Here is an 18,885-nt window from a genome sequence, read left to right as displayed (position 1 = left end):
CCGTGATGTTTTTACAGCTGCTTTTATTTTCTACATGTTCTGCCCTCTATTTATTTGGAAAATACACCCCTGTACTGCTCCTGTGTTTTGTAACTTTGATTATGCACTCCCTCTCTCCCTTCTGCTTCTGAACGCCTGAAAAAGCCTTATAAGCGATGAGAGCTGGGGCTGAGGAACCCACAACCATGACAAGGGCAGCCTATATCAAGAGGACATGCTTCATGCTGTTGACATCCTTGCTTGGGGCTGCGTCTGCTTGCAACCTCCACCGATACACTGCAGCACCCCAAAACTCTCAGGCTGGGAATGGGGGCTAGATGTGTCAGTCATTGCCTGCTCTAGGGGACAAGGCTGAGAAAAGCTCAGCAACCCAACTGTCCCAGGGCAAAACATCCAGGGGTGAAAAGAGCAGTGCCACAGCCCTGCAAAAGCGAAAGGAGACAATCGCCTTATTGTGAATCTCATTTCCTGGTAGCCAGAGCATTTGACCTAAAACAGCACCCAGCAGAGGCCAGGGATCCTCACCCAGAGACCCTACCTCAGTTCCGTCTTGATTTCCTCATAATCTGACTGGGCCCGCAGCTTTTCTTCCAACTTCTAAAAGAAAAAAAATATAAACAAAGGGTTCAAAATCAGATATGGGTGTTTGCAGCCTAAAGCTAGCTTGGGTGATCGAGCCAGGGATTAGACCACTAGGCAGAGTGCGCCAGCCACCTCAAGCGGCAGAGATACAGGTACTGGAGCGGGCAATGTTGAAAAAACATTAAACTGCTAGTTTAGTTGGCTTCTGCACATAGAAAAGGGAGATGCCGTCTCTTCCTTTGCCTCAGGCACCACAATATCTTAGGCCAGTCTGAAATCCAGCACGTTATTAGCCATGCTCAAGACGTAATTTAGATCTTCGCCCCCACAACCTTATCCTCAACTGAACTGGAGCTCAAATGCCTCAGTTTTCGGAAGACCGTCGGAGTTCTGAAATGTTCGAAAATCGAAAACTCAACGGCCGACAGCTAGGCCCCAGGATCTTGTGCTCAGCGAAAGCCGCTGTGGCACGTTTGAAAATGGAAGCATTAAATTCCTGGTTTATGGTGTTCGTAAATCGAAATGTTCGTCAACAGAGGCGTTTGAAAATCGAGGTACCACTGTATGTGTAATGGTGCAGGCACACACTCAATCAATCACACACACAAGGGTCTGTACCCCTGTCTGCTCACTCATCAACCCACCCCCACCCCCCCCATGAACCCCCAAAACTTCCCCTTTGCACCCCATGCGACTAATAAGCTCGCTTTCCTTGGTCTCTTGGATTTTTCTGCATGCAAATCCAGGGTTGTGATGCAGCAGGACAAATTGTCCCATGGTAGCTGTGCAATGACAGCCATACATTTTTATGTACACAGTATGTGAAATATATACATATATATCTTGTTACAAACCTTGGGTTAGGTCCACTTGAATTCATACCTGGCGCAAACCCATTGAAATCAGGGGACCTATGTTAGTCATGCGCACTAATTTCAGCGGGTCTACTCTGAGTATATTATTGCTACCATTCGTTATATTTTCAGTCGCTTTTCTCACACAAGCAACCCAAAGCGACTTATGGGAATAGTAAAAAAAAACTATTTAATGGATACAGCTACTGATTCTAGATTAACTTCATCAATGAATAATGAGGTCAGATTCAAATAAGTGAACAAAATTCTTCTGATTCTTAAAAAAAGCAACCTTTATGCAGATGGGGTGAGTTGTGAAGGGTGGGGTGGGGCTCAATCCATCCCCCCTCAGCTCCCTCCCCCCATACAACAAGAGTCTGCAGGGGAGGCCTTGAGCTCAACTCTGCACTCTGCATCACGAACCTCTATTGCATCATTCTTGGCTGCCACCTGTCGCTCCAGGTCTGCAATCTGGTTGGCCGAAGACTCTTCTAGCTCCTGCAGGGAGTTCTGCAAATGCTGGATCTCCTTGAGAAGGCGGAGGATCTCCCGGTCCTTAGAGGCCAGCGCTGCCTCCAACCGGGGCCCTGGACACAGGGAGTAATTCACTTTGTCCTGCAAAAGACGAGGCGGTTCACAGGAAAAATAATACTACTACTAATAATATTTATTTATACCCCGCCCTCCCCGGCCAGAGCTGGGCTCAGGGCGGCTAACACCAGTAAAATTACAGTAAATTTAAAAGACAGGTTAAAATGCAATTTAAAATGGAGCCTCATTTTAAAAGTAGCCCATAGATCAAGACCATAAGAGGAGGGAAACATAAGGGTCAGACTGAGTCCAAACCAAAGGCCAGGTGGAACAGCTCCGTCTTGCAGGCCCTGTGGAAAGATATCAAGTCCCACAGGGCCCTGGTCTCTTGGGACAGAGCGTTCCACCAAGTCGGGGCCAGTACTGAAAAGGCCCTGGCCCTAGTTGAGACCAATCTAACCACCTTGCGACCTGGGATCTCCAAAATGTTGTCATTTGTGGACCTTAAGGTCCTCCGTGGGGCAATACCAGGAGAGGCAGTCCCGTAGGTACATGGGTCCAAACCCCATGTAGCTCTTTAGTTTTTCTTTTCTTTTTTTAGAAAGGAACTTCTTGGTGGGTGCCTCCCAACAAAATTACAGCAGTATTTATTTTTTTTAAGGGGGAGAATTTGGAAGTCTCTCAAGGGCCGCATTCTCCCATGGGAAATCTGCCAGGGGTCGCATTCTAGCAGCGGGAAGTGATGCAAAAAAACTGTTTGGGGAGGCAGGTGAAAGTGTATGTGTGTGTGTGTTTGTATCTGCTAAATTTTTTTGAAAGCGTTTGTCAGTCTACCCTCTGTGGGTTCAAACGTCTCTTGACATATCGTTGCCTAATTTGGCTGGATGGTTCCTGAGCTGAGGGAGTCAGTTCTCACCTACGTTTGGAAGCCATTTTGAATGAAGATGGAGGACTGAAGCACCCCAAACTTTGGAGAGGGCCTCCAAAGTTCAGACCCATTAGAGGGACCCCTGACCATTAGGTCCAGTCGTGGCCGACTCTGGGGTTGCGGCGCTCATCTTGCTTTATTGGCCGAGGGAGCTGGCGTACAGCTTCTGGGTCATGTGGCCAGCATGACTAAGCCGCTTCTGGCGAACCAGAGCTGTGCACAGAAATGCCGTTTACCTTCCCGTGGGAGAGGTACCTATTTATCTATTTGCACTTTGACGTGCTTTCGAACTGCTAGGTTGGCAGGAGTAGGGACCGAGCAACGGGAGCTCACCCCGTCTCAGGGATTCGAACTGCCGACCTTCTGATCGGCAAGTCCTAGGCTCTGTGGTTTAACCCACAGCGCCACCTGCTTGAGATATCATTGCCTAATTCAGCTGGATGGTTCCTGAGCTGAGGGAGCCAATTCTCATCTATGTCTGGAAGCCATTTTGAATAAAGATGGAGGACTGAAGCATCCCAAACTTTGAAGAGGGCCTCCAAAGTTCAGCCTCGTTAAGCCAACACAAACAGAGAGGCAAACTGGGGTCCTCATGGAGCCATTCCTGCTTGGAGGAGGGTCCTTGTGCTGGGGGGGCTTCCACTGCTAATTGAAGTTCATTGGGTCTGCTTTGTTCCCCTTTCAGGGGCAGGAGGCCAGTTTCCTGGAGGACTGACCAGTCCAAAGGCTCTACACTTCCTGCCAACTGCAGGGGCTGATATTGCATGCCTCTGGGGCCTGGGCACACAAAATCCCTACTCACTCACTAGGCAAAGCCCCAAGCCTTGGGCTCCTGAGGTTGCCGGTTCAAGACTGCAAACTCTCAATTTGGAGAATCTCTCAAATATTTACCAAGGGATTTGAGGCAACAAAACTGGGCCAATTCCCTTAGGCAAGCCTGCCTCCCACCAAAAGAAGTGGTCTTGGATTACAAATCCCATCATGCCCAGCCAGCACGATGGAAGTTGTAGTCCCAAAATTCAGGAGGGGGCAAGGTTGGGGACGGCTGACCATAGGCCTCGTGACATAGGCTGAGGCCCAGTGGAGGTCTCCTCCTTGTCCTCACCCCGCTGGATCCCTGGGGAGAGCAGCAGGCCAGGCGAAGAGAGCTGTTTACAGATGCAAGCTGCTCCCGCAGGCTCTCCACCTCCTTCTGGGCAGCCTCGGCTCTCTGCAAAGAAAGAGAAGCAGTGGTTAGTGCGTCTGCCAAGGCCAGCAATCGCAGGGGGCCCCCTGCGCTTCCCCACAAACCCCAAACCCCTTCCCTCTTCTCTCCCCATGGTTACCTGGTTGGCTTTTTCAAGGTTCGTCATAATCATGGCCACTTCATCTGTCCTGCGGCAGCAAAGCAAAGGCAATCAGTTATATAACATGTAGGGACAAGTGCAGAGCTTGGACGGGAGAATGCTTTACTTTACACTTGTTACGGAAGGGGGGGGGCATGTCTTCTACACCTTCTTCTTCGCTACAATATATCAATTTATTTCCAATTGTCAATGTCAAAAGGGACTAAAATCTATAAAATTCATAGAAAATCAGCGTGCCAGTTTGCTCAATTACTCTAGGACTCCATCACACCTCCCCTGTCCAGCATAATCCCTCAAGCAAGGTGTCAAGACCCTAATCCTTTCAAATTGCTCTGATCAGCCTTTCCTCCAGACAATGTCAGGTGGCAGACTATGCATATTTGGGACCATTGATTTCTCATCCCCAGGAAGTGTTTATCTGTGCATATCTCCAGCTCTGCATATTCCCCCCTCCCTCCTCCATATGTTAATCTGTGTAACCCCCCCACCTTCCTGAAGTGCTGATCTGTGTAACCCAACCTCCCTTTAATATATTCATGATGTAATCTGTGTAACCAAACCTCTCTTTAATGTATTCATGACGTGTTTTGCACTGTATTCTGGGACATGGAGGGAGTTTCAAAAACTCATGTCACCCCTTTCTCACTGTTCAATCTCGCCTTGAACCTGTTGCGCAATAAACTTGGATCTTCTGCAGTTTGTTCCTGTCTACGGCTGAGCTCATTTTCCTCCGCAGGGACCCACGGACTTAGTCCGATGAGCTGGGTGGCAGAGCAGCCTCGCACCCAGATTTTTGCCGTAACACACTGAAACCTGCATATCTTATGGATGCAGGGAAAGGCTAGCAGAAGGGCTGGATCTGAATCCAAGGCAATATTATTGTCAAGGCAATAATAGGTAGCCCCACCCGTGTTTCACCATGGGATGGCGAAAAGAAAAGAAAAAGGTAGCTGTCGTTTTGCTTGCAAGGAAAACAAATATATCATAGAACATACTCCATGTTCTAAACCAGGGGTCAGCAAACTTTTTCAGCAGGGGGCCGGTCCACTGTCCCTCAGACCTTGTGGGGGGCCGGACTATATTTTGGAAAAAAATTAAAATCAACGAATTCCTATGCCCCACAAATAACCCAGAGATGCATTTTAAATAAAAGCACACATTCTACTCATGTAAAAACACCAGGCAGGCCCCACAAATAACCCAGAGATGCATTTTAAATAAAAGGACATGTTCTACTCATGTAAAAACACGCTGATTCCCGGACTGTCCACGGGCCGGATTTAGAAGGCGATTGGGCCGGATCCAGCCCCCGGGCCTTAGTTTGCCTACCCATGCTCTAAACCAGCCTTTCTCAACCTGTGGGTCCCCAGATGTTTTTGAACTACAACTCCCATCACCCCTAGCTAGCAAGGCCAGAGCTCAGGGATGATGGGAGTTGTAGTCCAATAACATCTGCGGACCCACAGGTTGAGAACCACTGCAGTCTAAAGGTTATATCCTGAGTGTGTTTGTGTAAATGTACCAATTTTCATACAATGGACACGTTCTGCGGTGGCATACGGCTTCCCTGACTGATGATGCCACCTTCATTTTATTTATTTCATAAAATTTACAAACCGCTTGGTTGTTTTAAGAAGCAGTTTACAATGTGCTGGACTGCTCCCATGACAAAACTCACTCCATAGCCTCCAGCTGGTCCTCTCTTACATTTGGTTAATGCTACATAGTAATGGGAGGGAAGTGGGTGGTGCTGTGGGTTAAACCACAGAGCCTAGGACTTGCCGATCAGAAGGTCGGTGGTTTGAATCCCCGCGACAGGGTGAGCTCCCGTTGCTCGGTCCCTGCTCCTGCCAACCTAGCAGGTCGAAAGCACATCAAAGCGCAAGTAGATAAATAGGTACCGCTCCAGCGGGAAGGTAAATGGTGTTTCCGTGCGCTGCTCTGGTTCTCCAGAAGCGGCTTAGTCATGCTGGCCACACGACCTGGAAGCTGTACGCCGGCTCCCTCGGCCAATAAAGCAAGATGAGTGCCGCAACCCCAGAGTTGGCCACGACTGGACCTAATGGTCAGGGGTCCCTTTACCCTTTACCTTTAAGGGGAGGACTTGCTGCAGAATCTCTAAAAGGATAAAGCCTCTTACCCCCCCAACCCCCAACCCCCCACAAAAGGAATGTGGATGCCAAATTCTGCCCCCACCTCATCCTTCCTCATTCAACATGTAGCAGCTAAAATCTTGATCAAAGGCAACGTTTTTTACCACCTCGCCCTAAGCAAACAGTTGCACACGGCATGATCAAAGAACATCTGGTTGGGCATGATAGGAGTAAGCGTTCCAAGTCTGTTGCATAATCGGAACGAGAAATGTGGGAGATGCATCTGAACGGCAGGCAGGCCAGGAGAATGCTGAAAACAGCTGGAAGAGGAGTGGGGAGGGGCCACGACGACACTCCACCCATTTCTGGCTGCCTTTCAAGGATGTTGCTGTGATGTTAACATATGAGAGTGCTGGAGGTGAAATAGTTAAACAGGTTACCCAATCAGGACCCAGGGGGTGGAGTCAGAGGGACTATAAAACCAGCTCTGGGAAGGGCAAAGGGAGGAGTTCGTTGGGTAGTTGGTTGGAGTGGGAGTGAATTGGGATAGAGTCTGTGGGTAGGTTGAGTTAGTGTAGAGAAATAAGCTGAGTCAGGAACAGTTAGGGGCTAGAAAGACAAGTAAATATCTGAGAGGTGGTTTAGTGAGGGAGAGCAGGTAGCAAAAGTTATAGGTCTGGATAGGCACCCAATGAATGTAATTGACTGATACGGTTGATGAAACCACACGCTTGTTAAACTGCAATAAATAAACAAAAGTTTATGTTCCAATTTAACCCTGACTGGACTCAGTATTGTCCCAGGTAGGGCCTGGGTGGTGGAAGCGAGAAATAAAGTGGTGGCAGAGAGATCAATAGACGGTGAAACGTCCGGGGACCCTGTGTGATCGCCACAGCTGCTTGCCAGAAAAAGGAGGCTAGGAAAAGGCACTCCTGCCCTGTAACAAAAAAAAAAGAATCCCAACTGGGACACAACCAAGGAAAATAAACACAAGAGCGTCTAGTGAAGCTCTGTGAAAGATAAGTTGGCCTCTCAGGGATCTCACCCCCTCCCTCACCTGCAATAGGGACCTTATGGGAGCACATCAAGGAAGAGGATGAGGATCAAGGTGGAGCAAGCTTGTTTTCTGTTGCTTTAGAGGGGAGCGGCCAGACCAATGAATTCAAATGGCAAGAAATGAGATTCCAACTAAACCTTAGGAAGAACTTTCTGACGGTGAAGACAGAGGAGTGGTCTGTTCAGCTGTATTAATGTGTATTTTTGTCAATGTTACAGAGCGTACTTGTAACATGTTTTAATGACCTGCCAACCGCTAACAAAGAAAGTAAGGTGAGCTGATAAGTCTATCTGATTTTGTTGGGCTTTTTGGTCACCATGGCCCTGGCTCTCTTGCTAGATTTTGTATTATTATTTTGCAGCTGTCACTGCCACCGCTGTTTTATTATCACATTTTTGTATTGCATGAGATTGTTATAAGGTGTACATTCTTTGTTTCTTCAGCTTGTAAACCGCCTTAATTAAAAGTGATGAGTGATGATGATGATGCCTGTGTTTGCTATTTTATTCATTTCATTGAGTGCTACAATTTTGCATGTTAAAAGCAGTGACTGTGAGCCACTTTGTGTGGGATGTGAAACACAAGAGCAGTCAAGTACAACATTCCTAGAGTGTGCATGTTTACACATGGGGAGGGATGTTTGTCCAGCCAGCAGGTAAACTTCCTGTTTCCCTCTGGGCTGGGACAGACTTCCTCTACATGTGACTAGAGGTGGGTGTGGCCTCACCTGTGCAGGTAATGATAAAAGCACAGGGCAAGGCAGCCATCTCTCTCTTTCCTCTCTCTTTCACCACATGCATCGAAGAAACAACATCTACTGAGCCAAAGATGCCCTCTTGGCTTCCAGCCAAGAGAGGACAAAGGGACTGTCTTCTTAAAAGATAGATTCCAAGTGTATGTTAATTCATTAAGCTAAAGTCTGCCTTCTGGGATTTGATTGTGAACAGAATGTGAGTAAACTCTTTTTATACTTTTGTAAAAGACTGTGTCGTCTCTTCTATTTTATGAGGGAATAAGGGGAAATTACCAGAGTAGTTATTATAGAGGTTTTAGCGAACCTGAGCAAATGCTGCCGTTGCAAACTTAAAATAAAGGGGAATGTTTTACTCTGCTGAAATTGGGAAACTTGTTAACACAAGTCGGATAAGGATAGAATCAGACAATATATCCTCTCCTGCATCCCTGAACATTCCCACACTTTGGACCTCTTTATGTGGAATAGCAGCTGAGAAATGCATTAATGCAAATAAACGACTAAATAAATGTTACTGAGTGGAACAAACAGAGGGACTTACTTTGAAGCTGCCTCTTCATCGTATTTACACCGCAAGTCGACCAGCTCTGTCTGCGTTGCCTTCAGTGCTGATTAGCAAGGGGGGGGGGGACAACAGAAGCAGAGGGTCAAAAACACCCTTCCACTGGAATCTGATAGATCATATTTGCTCTGGACAGCAAGAGAGAGAGATGACCCAAAGCCTTTTTCAAGAATATTACTCTGCAGTAGCATTTGGATGTGCCGAGCATCACGGGGAAGGAGATTTTAGCAAAATACTAGGACAGATGTTGCTAACCTGGTGCCTACCCAAATGTTTTGAACTACAACTTCCATCAGTTGCAGCCAGCTTTTTTCTTTAGCTGTGCCCCCCATCAATATGAAATTTGTTGCAGGTTTAACTGGCTGATGTAATAGCCTAATGCTTGATTTAAACTGGGCAGCCGCCCCGTTATCTATTGATAAAAGGCAAACAAACATCATCTGGTGCTTTGCAGATTATTAACAGCAAAATGAAAGACCCTGTCTTGAGCTTACAATGCTGTCATTTAACCTATTTTATTTATTTATTTTCATAAATTTATATACCGCTTGATTGTGAGAAAAAAACCTGAAAGCGGTTTAAAAAAGCAGCAGCAGCAGCAGCAGCAGCAAGGAAATTGTAAATAAAAAAACAGTTAACCACAGCTATTTTAAAGCACTCAGAAAATAATAATTAAAATCAGAAACAAACGAAAAACAGATTAAAATACGTGTAAAAACATTCTGCAAACCTGGATCAGCTTTCCTAAACAAAAATGTTTTGAGCAGGGGCCAAAAAGAGTACAGTGGTACCTCGGGTTAAGTACTTAATTCGTTCCGGAGGTCCGTTCTTAACCCGAAACTGTTCTTAACCTGAAGCACCACTTTAGCTAATGGAGGCTCCTGCTGCTGCTGCGCTGCCGTTGCACGATTTCTGTTGTCATCCTGAAGCAAAGTTCTTAACCTGAAGCACTATTTCTGGGTTAGCGGAGTGTGTAACCTGAAGCATATGTAACCTGAAGCGTATGTAATCTGAGGTACCACTGTACAGCGAAGGAGCCTGCCTGGTGACAATACGGAGTTCCAAAGTGTAGGTGCTGCCAGGCTAAAACATTTGGGTTCTTAGAAATGCAGAATGGGCATTATGTGGCTCTGGGAACAAGGCTAATCCTACAGACTGAAGTGGATGAGTGGGAGTATGTTGGGTAAGACTACCTCACAGGTAAACCAGTCCCAAGGTGTTAAGGGCTTTTCATACTCCTAATAACACCTTGAACTTGGCCTGGTAGCAAACAGGCAACCAGTGTAGATCTCTGAGCCAGATTTCGTATTCTGACAGGGCCTCGCTCCTGCCAGCAATCGTGCTGCAGCATTCTGCACTGACTGCAGCTTTTCGATCAAGTGCAACGGATGCCCCACATACACTTGTTTTGAATGCCTTTTTTTTAAAAAAAGGTTTAATTCTTCGCATTATACTTTTATCTGTACTTTGATGAATCCCATCTGTAAGCTGCTTTGGGAGTAATTTGTTGCTCTTACTGTAGAAAACATATATATAAAGACACCTGGGAGAGGGTGGGCAAGGCACGAGAAAGCAGCGAAACAAAAAGTTGGGAAGGAATGCATGCTGCTGAATATACGTAGATTTAGACTTAAGTCTTGTTCCACTGAGATGATAAACCTTTGTCAAGACAGTACCACTTAAGACAGCATATGATCATTTGTTCCTACATTTAAAGACCTCCCTGCACCTAGAAAGCTAGCTACCGAGGTTCCAAGCTAGCTTTCTGTGTGCAGAAAGGAGGATTTGTTCTGTTTCGTTTGGAGAAATCTGAAGTGGTGCAACCCAGAGACCCAGGTTGATACCTCCTTCTGTAAGGAGGAACAAGGCGTTTGTTTTAATTGGGGGTAAAGGTAAAGGTACCCCTGCCCGTACGGGCCAGTCTTGACAGACTCTAGGGTTGTGCGCCCATCTCACTTAAGAGGCCGGGGGCCAGCGCTGTCCGGAGACACTTCCGGGTCACGTGGCCAGGGTGACGAAGCTGCTCTGACAAGCCAGCACCAGCGCAGCACACGGAAACGCCGTTTACCTTCCCGCTATAAAGCGGTACCTATTATCTACTTGCACTTAGGGGTGCTTTCGAACTGCTAGGTGGGCAGGAGCTGGGACCGAAAGACGGGAGCTCACCCCATCGCGGGGATTCGAACCGCCGACCATGCGATCGGCAAGTCCTAGGCACTGAGGTCTTACCCACAGTGCCACCCGCGTTTTAATTGGGGGTAGGACTATGCAAAAGGGTCGTTTAGAAGCAGTGGGTGATCCAATGAAGGATTGGAAGGGAAGGGAAGAGAGACGTGGGACTGTGCCCTAGGTAGAAACACCTGGGGTAGTAGAGTATTGGACCAGGACCTGGGAAATGAGACTTCAAAGGTAGGCTTAGGGTCAGTCACCTCTCAGCTTAACCTACCTCGCAGAATTGTTGTGAGGACACCACATACGCCATCTTGAGATATATGGAGTAAATATTGGGGGGGGGGGCGTATAAATGTCATAATAAACAAATAAATTAGAGGTGGCAAGAGGAAATCTCTGGAGTCATTTGAAACAAAAGGAGACAATTAGAAAGCCTACAAGAAAACTGCCTTCAGTTTTAACTTAACCGTTTGGGTTCCCCACTGAGCCTCACAGATGCACGAATCCACAAAGGGTTATACAGTGGTACCTCGGGTTAAGTACTTAATTCGTTCCGGAGGTCCGTTCTTAACCTGAAACTGTTCTTAACCTGAAGCACCACTTTAGCTAATGGGGCCTACCGCTGCCGCTGTGCGATTTCTGTTCTCATCCTGAAGCAAAGTTCTTAACCCGAGGTACTATTTCTGGGTTAGCAGAGTCTGTAACCTGAAGCGTATGTAACCTGAAGCATATGTAACCCAAGGTACCACTGTACACGAAGCTAGAGGAAGCCTCAGGAGCATTCTGATCACGAAAGAGCTACCTGAATGGAGCACTTTGATCTTCTCTTCTGCTTCCCCCAGCCGAGCGGCCAAAGTGATCTGTGCTTCCTGCAGGCCCCTGGAATGAGACAGATGTCAACTGGCCGCTCTTGAGCTAATAAGGCAGTCGAATCCCAGCCCGGAATAAAATTGCCAGTTCTCCTGCCAGTCAGCAAGTTTGAACTGGGGTAAGAGACGGCCCTTGGACGTTGTTTTTATTGCACATTTGTGATGGCTTGTGCTCTTGATGCTATTGGGGAGGTTATACCTGAACCCATTTTCAAATTTGTTTTGAGCCTGCAAAAGTTCTGGGGCAGCCAAACTGCTTCCCTTCTGATCCGTGCACATCAACTTCCTGCTGAAATCCCAAAACTTTTTAAAACATGAATGCTCTGCTTAATTTTTGTCCTGCTTTCATTGTGTACAGACCCTATGGACAGAATCGCAGAACAAGCTAAAGGAGAATGAATCGGCCTCTAATGCGCTGTTAGCTGTGCTAGGAATGTGTTGCAGAAAGTAAAACATTAGTCAGAAGAAGTCCTGAAAAAGCCACAAAAATGTGAACGGGGAGATCTGGACCCTTTACATCCCGAGTAGTAAAGAGACCTAATTCCTTTAGAAAGAGCAGCTGGGCACTTTTGCAAAAAGAGCCTTCTGGCCTGCTCAATGCTGTTTTTAACCACACATTTTGTGTGGATTACAGCCAGAGTGCGTTTTAAATTCCTGCATGAATGGATTTCAGATTTTTCTAATAATTTCTCCCCTTGTTACTGATTCCAGCAAAGAGGAGCATTTGTTTTAAAAATGCATAGGGGAAAAATCTAGTGTTTTACCAATAAATGTGATGGGTTGAGTGGGAGGGGCTGCACAAATCCTCTTGCCAGGTTGCCAAGGGAGGAACTTGGAGAGGCAACCAGCCTCTTCCCCAGTACGTTTCCAAGCACAATTCAAAGTGTTGGTGCTGACCCTTAAAGCCCTAAACGGCCTCGGTCCTGTATACCTGAAGGAGCGTCTCCACCTCCATCGTTCTGCCCGGACACTGAGGTCCAGCGCCGAGGGCCTTCTGGTGGTTCCCTTGCTGTGAGAAGTGAGGTTATAGGGAACCAGGCAGAGGGCCTTCTTGGTGGTGGCGCCTGCCCTGTGGAACGCCCTCCCAGCAGATGTCAAGGCAATAAGCAATTATTTTACTTTTAAAAGACAACTGAAGGCGGCCCTGTTTAGGGAGGTTTTTAATGTTTGATGCTGTATTGTTTTTAATACAGTGGTGCCCCGCAAGACGAATGCCTCGCAAGACGAAAAACTTGCTAGACGAAAGAGTTTTCCGTTTTTTGAGGTGCTTCGCAAGACGAATTTCCCTATGGGCTTGCTTCGCAAGATGAAACGTCTTGCGAGTTCTTGCGAGTTTGTTTCCTTTTTCTTAAAGCTGCTAAGCCGTTGATAGCCGCTAAGCCGCTAATAGCCGTGCTTCGCAAGACGAAAAAACCGCAAGACAAAGAGACTCGCGGAACGGATTAATTTCATCTTGCGAGGCACCACTGTATTTGGTTGGAAGCCGTCCAGAGTGGCTGGGAAAACTCAGCCAGATGGGCAGGGTATAAATAAATTATCATCATCATCATCATCATCTGTGGTGGCCCCCCCCGTTCCACATTCTACAAAAAGCACCACATAGAGTGGCACAAGACCCCTCCCCTCCTCGCAAGCCCCTCTGGGATGCACAAAGGACTTGCAGGGGGAGGCTGTGTGTGCATGCAAGGTTATTTTCTCTACAAAAAGGAAAGGAGTAGCAGGCCAAGGTTTATGGATCCCTCTCCTCAACTCTCCTCTCCTCCCAAGTCCTGATTCTGAAACGTGTGTTTGATCCCTATCTCTTGGAAGAGGAGAATCAATTTATTTCATAGAATTTATGCCAGGTTTGATTGTCGAAAACAAACAAACAAACTTCAAAGCAGTGTGCAAAAAGAATAAAGCAATAAAATGGTCAGAAAAAAAACGTATTTAAACATTCAAATAATAATTAAAATAAGCGATAAGCTAAAACCAAATTAAAACACATGTCAGCATTCTACGTGTCTGGGGTAAAGGTACCCCTCACAACTCTGCGGTCATCTCGCTTTAATGGCCGAGGGAGCTGGCGTTTGTCCACAGACAGTTTTTCCGGGTCATGTGGCCAGCATGACTAAGCCGCTTCTGGCGAACCAGAGCAGCACACGGAAACGCAGTTTACCTTCCCACCGGAGTGGTACCTATTTATCTACTTGCACTTTGAGGTGCTTTCGAACTGCTAGGTGGGCAAGAGCTGGGACCGAGCAACGGGAGCTCACCCCGTTGCGGGGATTCAAACCGCTGACCTTCTGGCAAGCCCTAGGCTCTGTGGTTTAACCCACAGCGCCACCTGCATCCCACATATCTGGTGTAGGCTTGCCTAAACAAATATGGCTTTAGCAGGGGCCGAAAAGAGTACAGCCAGGGTACCTGACTGATGTCAATAGAAGGAAGTTCCAAAGTTTGGGTACTGCCAGACTAAAATATCGAGTTCTTACAGACGTGGAACAAGTATTATACGGCACCTGTGGCAGGGCCAGTTCTGCCAGCCGAAGTAGTTCAGTGGGCATTTATGGGGTAAAGTGATCTCTCAGGTGAACTCGTCCCAAGTTGTTAAGGGCTTGGGACAATAGCAACACCTTGGCCTTGTATGTATGCTGTTGGGGGTTTCACTCCTGTCAGCAATTGTGCTGCAGCGTTCTGCACCAACGGCAGCTTCCAGATCAAGGGCAAGGGGAGCCCCACACAGAGCGCAATGCAGTAATCTTTCTTTCTTCAGATGTCAGCCCCCACTCCCCGCCACCCAAAAAACCACAAAAAAATACTCACGTACTTTTGCTTCTCGACTTCATTTCTGTGGAGCGAGTTTTCCTCAAGGAGTGCTTTGCTGTTGATGCTGGAGAGCCTGGGCCCCTCCAAAGAAGCCAGGCCGGCCAGAGGGGTGCCTTCCCGTTGCTCTGGGGGTGTAAAAACCAGACCCATTAGCACGATAGGGAAGGGCAGGAAGTCTTCAGAGACCACGGTATCAATTGCAATTTGGAGTCCCAGCAGGGGAAACAGGGTTCTGAGAGCAGCCCTGGTTCTTGCAAAGTAGGCAGCTTCCTGGCTTGGTTGTCTCTGCTAATGGCTTCCTTCAGCAAGGCAAGGCTGATGGGCAGAGCGAGAGAAGACTCTGCTCATGCCAGGCCCAAGTGGGGGCACATCGTCTCTGCGCTTCCTGCAGTTTCGTGTGCAAATGACGGGGATGGAGTCTCCTTTCCCGCTGCTTGGCAGCCCCAGCTATTAACGTTCATAATTTACGGAGGCAAAAAGTCCTCTGGCCTGAGGATGGGGACAGAAGCTTGCATTTAGCCCCCTAACACCCCCCTGGGAAGTTTGCTCCCACCTGCCACAGACTGCCATGCAAGCCACACTAAAAAAAACACAAGTTAATTAAAAACAGAGTTTGTGCCTCAAGAACAGCAGAACTCTGCGTTCTTTATGCACAACACGAAAGCACACAACCGGCCACTCGGAAACTCTCCATACTCACGTAAAAGGAGCCTGTAGAACCGTCAGATTGGCAGCCTTCTAAGTGAGACTTCTCAGCTAAGGCTGATGGGAGTTGTAGTTGAAATTGGCAACCAGTGTGGGTCTCTGAGCACAGGTGTTACCGTATTTTTCGCCCTATAAGAAGCACTTTTCCCCCTCCAAAAATGAAGGGGAAATGTGTGTGCGTCTTATCGGGCGAATGCAGGCTCCTTGGCTTCAGCGATAGGAACGAGAAGCCTCCGAAGCCTGCGCTCCGGAGGCTTTGTGTTGCTTCCACTGAAGCCAGGAGAGTCTGCTCTTTGAGGCTGGCGGGGGGGGGGGGAAGCAGCGCTTCCCCCATCGCCCGCCCCAGAGGATGGGGGGCAGCAGGAAGGCGCGCGTCGCCTCCCCGCTACTCTCCAACCCAGCTTCGAGGCTGGTGGTGGGGAAAGCAGCGCTTCCCCCATAGCCAGCCCCAGAGGATGGGGGGCAGCAGGAAGGCGCGCAACGCCTTCCCGCTACTCTCCAACCCCCCTGTGGGCTTTTGCGGGAGATGGGGGAATTCCCCCACCTCCCGCAAAAGCAGGCAAAAGCCGTGCGCTCTTTAAAGGGCCTCCGCGGCTTCTGCTGGCTTTTCTACGAGGGGGGGGGAGCGTGCCACTCTTGGGGGCTTTTCCCCAAGGAGGGAGAAGGGACTGATTGGCCGTTTCAGTCCCTTCTCCCTCCTGGTCGAAAAGCCCGCAGGAGTCACGCTGGTGGGGGAATTCCGCCACCTCCCACAAAAGCAGGGAGAAGGTCTTGGAGTAGCGCACAGGCTGCGGGTGTGTGTGTGTCATATTTTTTTACTTGATTTCCCCCCCTGAAAACTAGGTGTGTCCTATGGGCCGGTGCATCCTATAGGGCGAAAAATACGGTATATGCCCTTCTTGTAGGAATAAAGTGTTTACTATTTGGACCATATAAATGTGTGTGTGTGTGTGTGTGTGTGTGTGTGTGTGTGTGTGTAGAAGCAGAACCCTGCATGTCCAAAGTGGATAAAGGCAATAAAAAGAAAAACTAAAGCCACTAGGACAGTGGGCACTGAAGGCACCAGACAATCAGCTCCCCACAGCTGTACACTTTCAAGCATATACAGTGGTACCTTTGGTTGCGAACAGGATCCGTTCCAGAGCCCCGTTCACAACCTGAAAGGAACGCAACCCACGTCTGCACACGCTGCAGTTCGCCACTTCTGCGCATGCGCACAACATCATTTTGCGTGTCTGCGCATGTGTGAGCAGTGAAACCCGGAAGTAACCCTTTCCGGTACTTCCGGGTCACGGCGGGTTGCAACCTGAAAAGATGTAACCTGAAGCAAACGTAACAAGAGGTATGACTGTAATCGCAAGCATAAGGACTGGAAACTTGGCTGTTTCCCCACTAAATGAGAGCTGGGATTCCAGGGGGGCCAAATTCCATGGCTTTCCCCTGCATCCCATGTATCTGCATCAGTTGCACAGGCCCTTGTCCTCACTCCATTCTGCTGCTTGGTACACATGGCTTTGCTTGAATCATAAGGGGCTTGTTGGACCTTTTGCACAAAGGAGCTCCGAGTTCTTCTTCCGCGGCCTGTTCAGCTCCTTCAAAGGCGGGTTTTCAGGACCAAGGCAGTGCAGCTGCTGGCGCCGGTCTTCAAGGCTCCACGCCGTCTCGAGGGCCGGTACAGGATCTAGACAAAGGGCAGAAGATGAACAGAGGTAGTACCAGCACCCAGGAAGTCAACCCATCGAGGAGGCCACTCTGGGCAAGGCAAGATGGTGCCAGTCTCTGAATTCCCCCCTCCTCATTTCTGGGGCCAGCTCCACATCTGAAGAGAGCCTTGGAAAAATCCCCAGTCTTGTTGGGACTTAACCTACAGGCAACAATGGGAGGCGGTGAGCTTCCATTTTAAATCTCCCACAATCCCCTTGGGCGTAAGCAGCACCCTGAGGCATTGTGGGCAATTCAAACGATGGCTTGCAGACCCAGGGCAGGCAGGTACACCGCGGGGCTGCTGCAGCCTAGTCAGTGTGGCACAGCTGATGGCACAATGAGATTTACACCCTAAGGAGGTCTTTGGACAAACAATTTAGCAACCATTTAAAAAACCCACAGAGTAACAGCCACAGAGTAAGAAGCAGAAGGTTGCGAGGCAGTGGAGGGCATGATCACGGCACTCTTTAAAACAACAACAGTTTTATCTGCTTACCACTTTCCCTGTGGACTTTAAAATGCCACGGCAGACTTAATGCAACATTGCCAATCATTCTGCATTTTTAAATAATAATAATAATATTATTTTTTGGGGGGGTGCCCCCCTTGCGTTCTGATGAAGCCCAAGCACTTGCCACAGAGACCTCAAACGTCTCAAAGCGTCCTGGTTCTCATCTCAGGGGCACACGTTCTGCAAATCTGCCTCTTTTGCTCAGGGCCACTTCGTGTGAATTAAAGCTTAAGTTATGACAGTACCAGAAACAAAGGGGCCAACATTCTTGAACTGGAACGCAAGTGGGGCTCACAGAGCTGAACCCCTCCTCTCCCACTCAAAGATTTCCCGCAAGGAGAAAACAAAAATGTCGTGGAAGAAGGTTTGAGCTACTTTTCAAAGTGTGGGGATATGGGTGGAGGTAGCATTCAAAGCAGAGACGTCACCTTGCCAACAAAGGTCCGTATACTGAAAACCATGGTTTTCCCAGTAGTGATGTATGGAAGTGAAAGCTAGACCATAAAGAAGGCTGATTGCTGAAGAATTGATGCTTTTGAATTCTGGTGCTGGAGGAGACTCTTGAGAGTCCCATGGACTGCAAGAAGATCAAACCTCTCCATCCTGAAGGAAATCAGCCCTGAGTGCTCACTGGAAGGACAGATCCAGAAGCTGAGGCTCCAATACTTTGGCCACCTCATGAGAAGAGAAGACTCCCTGGAAAAGTCCCTGATGTTGGGAAAGATTGAGGGCACAAGGAGAAGGGGATAAGAGAGGAAGAGACGGTTGGACAATGTTCTTGAAGCTACCAGCATGAGTTTGACCAAACTGCGGGAGGCAGTGGAAGACAGGAGTGCCTGGTGTGCTCTGGTCCATGGGGGTCACGAAGAGTCGGACACGACTAAACGACTAAACAACAACAAAGATTCAATCATGTTATTCTCCCCCCACTGCCCACAATCAATTTTTCTGCTTTCTATGTTGTTCGATCAAGAGGAGATGTCCCAGAACATGCACCCTCCCTACATTGCAGAGGTGAACCAACTCTCCTCCAGGGGCACTGGTGTAACATTAACAGTAATTTTCCCGAAGAAAAGCCCCAGCGACTTAGGCTCCAGGGAGTCTTCCGAACACAGCTTGAAAACTACTGTCCTCAGAAATGCCCACCAAGCCGGTTGAAAATGTGCAGGGAGGTTCAGCTGGCCCCACACTTCCCAGGGGAGCGATGGTGCTCAGGCAACCATTCCTCAACGCACGGAAGCACTGTGCGCACTGCTGAATGCGCACGCCCCACGCTCTGGAGAGCAGCCAGCATCCCTGCAGCTGTTCTTTAGCAACACCGAGCTCTGGCACACAGGGGATCCCTGTCGCCTCTCCAGCTACTTCCTTGTATTTAAATCATTGCTCTTAAAAGGGAATCAAGATGCAAA

The 18,885-nt window shown here is 48.3% G+C and overlaps 1 protein-coding gene across 1 annotated transcript in view; it reads right to left on the bottom strand.

Annotated features, from left to right (window-relative positions):
- The window catches only part of CUX2 (cut like homeobox 2), a 241,997-nt gene that overhangs the window by 31,702 nt on the left and 191,410 nt on the right, over positions 1 to 18,885 (bottom strand). Inside the window, exons 5-12 of the mRNA XM_083753146.1 lie at positions 16,805 to 16,942; positions 14,558 to 14,681; positions 11,682 to 11,758; positions 8,687 to 8,753; positions 4,221 to 4,269; positions 4,001 to 4,105; positions 1,860 to 2,051; positions 539 to 597 (exon numbers count right to left, since the gene is read on the bottom strand). Coding sequence (XP_083609272.1) covers positions 539 to 597; positions 1,860 to 2,051; positions 4,001 to 4,105; positions 4,221 to 4,269; positions 8,687 to 8,753; positions 11,682 to 11,758; positions 14,558 to 14,681; positions 16,805 to 16,942 — 811 coding nt within the window. The remainder of the gene's footprint in view (positions 1 to 538; positions 598 to 1,859; positions 2,052 to 4,000; positions 4,106 to 4,220; positions 4,270 to 8,686; positions 8,754 to 11,681; positions 11,759 to 14,557; positions 14,682 to 16,804; positions 16,943 to 18,885) is intronic.

The sequence above is a fragment of the Podarcis gaigeae genome, assembly GCF_964106915.1.
Source record: "Podarcis gaigeae genome assembly, chromosome: 8".
NCBI classification, from domain to species: domain Eukaryota; kingdom Metazoa; phylum Chordata; class Lepidosauria; order Squamata; family Lacertidae; genus Podarcis; species Podarcis gaigeae.
The sequence above is the reverse complement of the archived record's forward strand: the minus strand, read 5'-3'. Positions and strand labels throughout refer to the sequence as shown.